Here is an 8,374-nt window from a genome sequence, read left to right on the forward strand (position 1 = left end):
ATCCTTTAGTAAGTTGCAGGGAAATAAGAGAGAAGACAGAGGAAAAGAGAACACATTGAGGAAATTGGCTGAAATGTGGATGACAAGCCAAAGTATATTTAATTAAAGTCAACTAGCTTCATACATTCATATCATAATTTGTCAGGTCACAATTACTTCTTTTGCAAAATCTTTTCCAATGATCATCATCAAATATTATGCTATTTCTTTAAATGTAGGGAGAAATCATATTGAGACTTTACTCATGACAACAAAGTACAGAGCTATATTAGATCATTTCAGCAGAGAATGTTGTACTGCTGAGCACAAAAAGCTGTGTTGTCTCTAGAATATTAAGGGATGTGGGGCTGCATCAAGACTATTAACCAAGGCAAGAGAGAGGCCTGTGACTCTAACCAAAATTTTTTCCTAAAATTCAAGATATGTTCCTCATTCTATCGCCACACAGCACACACATTTTACACAGAACTTACTTCCACATTTTCTTGATGAGTTCCATTGACTACTGTCTCTTGCCTGAGAAGAATAGCTGCATACCCAGTAGGAATTGGCTGTCAGGACATAGGAGCAGAGGCAGTGGTCACAGCATGTGTGCTCAGTCACTGAGCCCAAGATAAAGGCTCAAGACTGCGTGATCTTATCTCCTCTGTGGGCATGCTCATCATGTCACCTGGAAGTGCAGTGACTCCTTTTGTAGGGGGAACAGAGCTTCCGTGTGACAAACACTGGAGAGAATTGTGGAATACTGATGAACACCACCGAACTTCCATGACCATTTCCAACAGATGTGAATCCATGGTTAGGGAAGAAAAGAGAATATGGGGAAACTTTTGAAGATGATCACATTAGAAGTGAGTACAGAAACAAGAAATCTATTGCATAAAAGTTTGAAAAATATAGCTATGGTAAATAATGCTGCAATAAACATAGTTGCGCTGTTAACTTTAGTGTGATCTTGTTTGTGATCATTTTGGAAAATACCCAAAAGTGGTATTACTGGGTCATATGGGAGCTCTATGTGGAGTCTTTTGAGGAACCTGCATACCGCTTTCCAAAGTGGCTAAACAAGTTTACATTCCCACCAACAATGTAGTAAGGTTCCCTTCAGTCCACATCCCCTCCAGCATCTGTTGTTATTAGAGTTCTTGATTATAGCCATTCTAACTGGGGTGAGGTGGTATGTCAATGTTGCTTTGATTTGCATTGCTTTTATGGTTAGAGAGGTTGAGCAGTTTTTCATGTGTCTATTGGTCATCCTTCTTTCAACCCAGAGGTACCTCTATAGATGAATGGATCGAGAAAATGCAGTATATATACACAATGTAATTCTATGTCTCCATCAGAAAGAATGACATTGCCTCATTTGTTAGGAAATGGAAAGACTTGGAAAAAATATATTAAGTGAAGTAAGCCAGTCCCAAAGAAACATAGGTCCCATGGTTTCCCTTACTTGCAATAAGCAGTGTATTTCTGAGTCAAGCAGAAAAGGTCAGATAAGTTGATGTTAAGAAAATGAACCCCAAGATTAGTATTCAAATGTTTTTTTCTTTTCTTGCTATTGTTTCTAACATATTTATTAGATATTTTCTTTGTTGTTTTGTATGTCCTTCCCCCATGGTATAACCCCTGCTTTCACTGTATTTGATGTTGGTATAATTTGTGGAGGGCAAGGTAAAAAACAAATCATTTAAATAGGGATTTAGGTGGATCCGTTGCAACAATGAGATTTACAAGCCATTATATCCAAAAATGAAGTTTACAACTTTGGGGGGGTAGATTTAGTTGGGAGTGTGGGAGGGGGGTATGGGAAGGGTTGGGAAGGGGAAACAAAGAGGAGGGAACAATGCTTCATAAGAAATGTACTCATTATCTTGCCCATGTAATTGTAACCCTTCTATCCAGTATTTTCACAGTAAAAATAAAAAATAAAAAAAATAAAAGGGTGAAACTGAGCAAATGACTTTCATGAACTTTAGGGTGATTTTTTTCCCTTTGGTCTCTAAGATGTGGTTTTTTTCTTTAGAAAACCAATGTTAAAAAGATAAAAAAAATAGGGACTGGGAAGGTGGCTCAGTGGTAGAGCACTTGCCTTGCATGCCTGAGGTCCTGGGTTCGATTCCTCAGCACCACATAAAGAAAAAAGCCAGAAGTGCCACTGTGGCTCAAGTGGTAGAGCGTTAGCCTTGAGCTGAATAGCTGAGGGACAGCACCCAGGTCCAGAGTTCAGGTTCCAAGACCGGACCACAAAAAATAAAAATATAAAATATAAAAGCTGGGCACTGGTGGCTTTTGCTTATAATCCAAGCTATTCAGGAAGCTGTGATCTGAGGACTGCAATTTGAAGCCATCCCAGGAAAAATAGTCCAAGACTATTATGTCTAAAAACATTCTGTCAAGCTGGGTGCTGGTGGGTCATGCCTGTAATCCTCGATACTCAGGAGATTGAGATCTGAGCATCACATTTCAAATCCACCCTGGGCAAGAAAGTCCATGAGACTATCACCTCTAATGCACTACTAGAAAACTAGAAGTTGAGCTTTGCTCAGTGATAGAGTGCTAGCATTGAGGTGAGTCCCAGTCCCTGAGTTCAAGCCCCAGGACCAACAAAAACAAAACAAAAAACTACCCAGACAATGCTGTAAGTTCACTATGGCTCTAGTGGTTGAGCACCAACCATGAGCACAAAGAGGCTCAGGACTAGTGTCCAGGGGCTAAGTTCAAGCTTCAGGACACACTGGTGGGGAGAAAAGGGGAATATCCCAAGTGGAAATACAATGTACTATATGATGGTTAATAATGCTTAAATTATCAAGGCTCAGAGATGTGTTTTACAGCAGTCTTTTTAATGTTTACACATGACCTTCATAAACTATCCACATGTTCATTTATTCCAGCCATTTTGACCTTCAGAGATAGAGAATATAGAAACCTTAAATGCCACTCTTCCTCTGAACACAGCATGTCCATATCGCCTAAATCTAAGGCACATTTGTAAATGAAGATAGAAACCAAGTCTGTTCTGAGAGGCAAACTTCAATGACCTTACAAAAGGGAAAGACCCAAAAATTTCCACCTATCATCATTCCTTACAGAGAAAGAAAATAATAGCAAGGCAAACACAATATGAAAGCAAAGAAGAATAGCATAAGTGTAAATGCAAGTTATAAAAAGAGAAATAGAAAAGTCAGTGAGCTGAGCAGTGGTGGCTTATCCCTGTAATGCTAGATACTGTAGAGGCTGTCTGAGGATTGCAGTTCAAAGCCACACAGGCAGGAAAGTCCATGAGATGCTACTCTTGAATTATCAACCAGAAAACAGAAAGCTGCATGGTGGCTCAAGTGGTAGAGCACTCACATTGAGCTGAAGAGCTCAGGGACAATGTCCAGGACCAGAGTTAAAGACCCAGGACTGATGTTAAAAAAAGAAAGGAAGAAAGAAAAGTCAGTGAACCCCAATGTTGGGTGTTTGAAAAGACCACCAAAGAATTGTACAAAACTTTTACTTGGATTGGCAAAGGAAAAACCAGAACATTCCAATTACTGAACCAGAAATGGAAGTACACACATGATTCCTGACCTGTAGAAATGCAAAACAGAGGCAGGAAAGGTGGCCCAATTTTATTATTTTAGCTCTCAGGAGGCTGAGATTAGGAGAACAAGCACAAAAGTCCACAAGACTCCATCTCCAAAATAGCATACAACTGGGCACAGGTTGCTAATGTCTGTAATCTTAGTTACATGGAAACTGAGGTCTGAGGATCAGTGTTTGAAGCCAGACCAGGCAGAAAAGCCTGTGAGACTCTTACTTCAAAATAACCACAGAAAAGCTGGTAGTGAAGCTGAGGCTCAGATCGTAAAGAGCTAGCCTTGATCAGAAAAGCTCAGGGACAGCACCCAGGCCCTGAGTTCAAACCCCTTGAATGGCCCAACAAAAAAAAAACAGAATAAAAGACAGGAACAAAGTCCAAGGTTGGACTCATGGCAAAAGTGGTAGAAGACCAGCAGAGTAAGCAGTTTAAACTACCAGAGGCTCTGAATTCATGTACTTGTGCCTGCAGAAAATGAAAAAGAAAGAAAGACAGACAGATGGGTACACACACACACACACACACACAGAGAGAGGGAATGGATTCTAACAATTACATATAATTAGGAATGTTAAAATATCTAGGAACACTACCTCTGACAAAATTGACTCAAGGAAGCAGACATTGTTGACACATGCATTTAATGTAGCTACTCAGGAGGCTGAGATCTGAAGATTGCTGTTGGAAACCAGCCATGACAAGAAATCCATCAGATTCTTATCTCCAACAAAGTACTCAGAAAAGACCAAAAGTTGTGCTATGGTTCAAGTGGTAGAGCACTAGTCTTGATCCAGCAAAGCTCAGCGACATACACATGACCTCAGTTCAAGCACCAGGACAAGAGAAAAAAAGGACCAAGAAAAGAAAAATTGAATCAAGAAATAGCAGGAAATCTGAATAACCGAAGAAGAGATTGTATCTGTAGTATAAAGCCTCCCAACACAGACAATCCCACAGACACTCACAAACACACACACTATCACACACAGTTGTTTACCTATATTTGAATCACCAGAATAAAATTATATATATTTTAATAACAGATTATAGTAATTTAATAAAACTAAACCTTGTGAAACTTTGTCAAATGCAATGTACATTTTACTTGAACATTGACTAAATCATCTTCAGGATGACTGCATGAGGCTAGGTCTCACACTGAGTCTGTCATAATTTTTAGGACATGAATGAAATTCTGGGCTGGTCCTGGCTTATATTTATGAACCCGCAGTGACATAGGTTTTCTGCTTGACCTGACACCATGTCTCCTGCTCCAGGTCAAGTATGGGGGATGTCTTCAGACTTCTGAAATACCCATGATGCAGAGGAGAGACCTTTCTAGAACACTCTTCTTACCTGAAGATGCTGGATCTATATATGCTTCAAGGTAATATATTTTCAGGAGCCTATGTGACAAACCAATAAGTAATAACATTTTATTTTTGTGCTAAGTATTGAACTTTATTTCCAAGTTTAATACTTCTACTCATTACACATACTCAGCACAATTCATGACATCATGAAGAAATATAATGCAATTCCTGCATAATATGGTGAAAACATTCATCTTCTGGTATCTCAGTTACTGTAAATTAGCAATTGTACCTTATGCAATACTTGTTTAGTGAACTAACAATAAAAGATAATTAGGCCACATGAACTACATTGAAATTTTCTATAACTTCATTTTATTTGAGATTCAGGCAGGACCTGCATAGGCAGGACCTTCACCGCTGAGATACTCCCATAGTCTGCTTTCAGTCAGTTTCACACAGATTGTTACATAACACCTTCTATTATACACTCATTTTATAACTTCAAAGATAAAAATTTATGTCAGGCTCTGGGGGCTCAGACCTGTAATCCCAGCTACTTAGGAGGCTGAGATCTGATGATTAGAATTGGAAGCCACCTGGCAGGAAAGTCCATGACACTCCTCTCTCCAGTAAACTACTCAGACAACATCTGAAGTGGTACTGTGGGCCAAATACGTACAGTGCTATCTTTGAGCAAAAGAGCTCTGGGAAAGTGTCCAACCCCAGAGTACAAGCCCCACATCTAACAACAACAACAACAATAATAATGATGATGATGATAATATTGCTCAAAGACTGATCCAAGTTGGATACAGTGGCTCACAGATGCAAGGTTCAATCAGAAGGATTCAGATCCAAGGCCAGCCCAGGAAGAGTGTTCACAGGATTCCCCCTCCAATACTAGCTGGGTGTGTTTGTGTACACCAGATATCCCAGCCATCTGTAAGGCTGAGAATGGGATGTTGTAGTGATAGGTCAACCTGGGGAAAAAACAATTCCCTAAGACTCTATCTAAAAAGTGAAATTTCAGGGTCTCTGTTCACATCTATCATCCCAGGTACTTCAGGAAACACACAATAGGAGTATGAGGATGCAGTCTGACTTGGTATAAAGTAATGATATAGCTCAAAAATAACCACAGTGAAAAAGGACAAGACCAGGTCTCTAGTAGTAGAGCCCCTACCATAGCAGTGCAGAGTATAGTGTGTAAATGCCACTGCTGCAAAAATAAAACTATGAACCAATTGTAAAATTGAATGTAATGGGTTGGTTTGAACGAATCATGAAAATCTTTTATTCAATGCAGGAATGAAACACCTGAGTGATACGAGTGTCAGTGCTCATGAGCACAAAAGGGCTGAGTACTGAGAAACATGCATCCAGGAACACAGACATGTCCACCAGCCACAGGTCTGGTTTCATATGTAAACCAACACAAAGAGTGAACATGGCAGAGAGGCAGTAGAAGGAGACGAACATGCTCACCAGGGTAAGGATGGTACGTGTGGCCCTGGCCTCATGGTCAGGTCTTCGAGAGGCAATGTGGCTGTGAATGTGCTGGACCCTCTGCTTGTGTCTGTGCAGGACAAGGACCATGGAGCCACTGGTCCACATCATGAAAACCAAGCACATAATATCAATGGAAAGGAATAAGACTATTTGTGATAAATATACAAATGGTTTTGGTGAAGTTGGTCCTATGGAGCAGTATTTATAATGCATGTGCAGAGTGACATTTTGCCTGTGTGTTGGGCCAATTACTCTCAGAGGCACATAAACATTTACCAGGACCTGCAGAATCCAGAAAAGGAAACCACAGATTCCAAAGCAGTTAGGGAATGTAGTAGTGATCTTCCACCAAACATTTCTAGTGCAAAGCTTTGAGACCTGGAAACCACTCAGAAGGCAGGTGGTGTTAAGAGAAACCCCTCTGGCTACTCTGCGGAAATACAAAGCAACTTTACATGCGGCATCATCGAGAAAGTACTTCCCTCCAATTCCTGCCATCGTCTCAGGAATCCCAGTTGATAAAACAACCACGTAGTTTGCAAAGACCAGATGGCAGAGGATGGGGTCTGTAAGCCTCACCTTCTGTCTAGTGAGGAGGGTGTAGCTGTAAAAACAAAGGAGACAGGAGTTCCCCAGGACTCCAGCTCCAGTCTGTGTGAGGAAGGCAACCCTCATTTCAATGTCGGCTTTGGACATCTCTTCTTCCAGAAGTGGAAGTGTGTCTCAACTGATAGAACTGCAGCCTTGAGTGAAAACATAAGCAAGAGATGGAGGCCCTCAGTTTAAGGCTTTCAACTGCACATCCCACAGCACTGTGGTGTTTGAATGCTCCAGGTTCTTCAGTGACTCATGGACAACTAGGACTCTCAGTCTCTCTGCTCCTAAACAATTCTAAAGGATGCAGAAAAGCATATACTAAGGGCCTCTTACTCGTGTACATACTAATTTGCCCATGAAATAGAGTTTCTGGTTAAAAGTTTTCAGTTAGAAAAGAATCTCCTAAACCAGGCACTCATATGTATAATCCTAGTAACTCAGAAGACTGAGACCTGTGGATCAAACATTGAAGCCACCAAACTCCAGGAGACACTTATTTCCCAATAACCACCAGGAACACTGAAGTGGCACTGTGTCTCAAATGGTAGAGCACTAGGCTTTATTAAAATGGCGCAGGGACAGAGCCCAGGCTCTGAGTACAACTTCGTGACTGACAAAATAATAAGAAGTATGAGTGCAAGAACAATAAGAGAAGGCAGATGGAGAGGGAACAAACTGAGGAAATTGGTGGGAATGGGAATGACAAGCCAAGGCATTAAAATTAATATCAACAAGCCTCTTACATTCATATCGTAAATAGTCATGTCACAGGTTATTCCTTGACAAATCTCTTCCAATGTGTATCTTCAAATAATATGTGATTACATTAAATGTAAATGTAAATCACATTGAGACATTACTCATGACAGAAAGTATACAGAGGTGTATCAGATCATTTGACTAAAGAATGCTCTACCCCTGAACATACAAAGCTGTATGGTCCCAGGATACAAAGCAATGTGGAGCTGCATCAAAATCGCCAACTGATGCAGGAGAGAGGCCTGTGATTTTCACCAAACATTTTTTCCTAAAATACAAGACATTTGTCTCAATGTAACCTCACACAACACACACATTTTCAGAGAAGTTATTTCTGCACTTTCTTGATGAGTTACATTAACCACTGTTACTTGCCTGAAAAGAATAGCTGCTTACCCAGTAGGAATTGGCTGTCAGGACAGAGAAGCAGAGGCAGTGGTCACAGCATGTATGCTCAGCCACGGATCCCCAAGAAAAAGGCTCAGGACTCCATGATCTCATCTCCTCTGTGGGCATGCTCATCATGTCACCTGGAAGTTTGCTGACACGGTGTGCATGGGGAATACAGTTTCCCTGTAACAAACACTGGAGAATTGTGGATTCTGAT

At 40.6% G+C, this 8,374-nt stretch overlaps 1 protein-coding gene across 1 annotated transcript; it reads right to left on the reverse strand.

Moving 5' to 3' along the window:
• Positions 1–6,195: 6,195 nt before the first annotated feature.
• Positions 6,196–7,107, reverse strand: LOC105994251 (vomeronasal type-1 receptor 1-like). Its single transcript, XM_013027664.1, has one exon. It carries the CDS (start codon positions 7,105–7,107, stop codon positions 6,196–6,198), a length of 912 nt encoding a protein of 303 aa, XP_012883118.1.
• Between the last annotated feature and the right edge of the window lie 1,267 nt (positions 7,108–8,374).

This window comes from Dipodomys ordii, unplaced genomic scaffold (genome assembly GCF_000151885.1).
Source record: "Dipodomys ordii isolate 6190 unplaced genomic scaffold, Dord_2.0 Scaffold105, whole genome shotgun sequence".
Lineage (NCBI taxonomy): Eukaryota > Metazoa > Chordata > Mammalia > Rodentia > Heteromyidae > Dipodomys > Dipodomys ordii.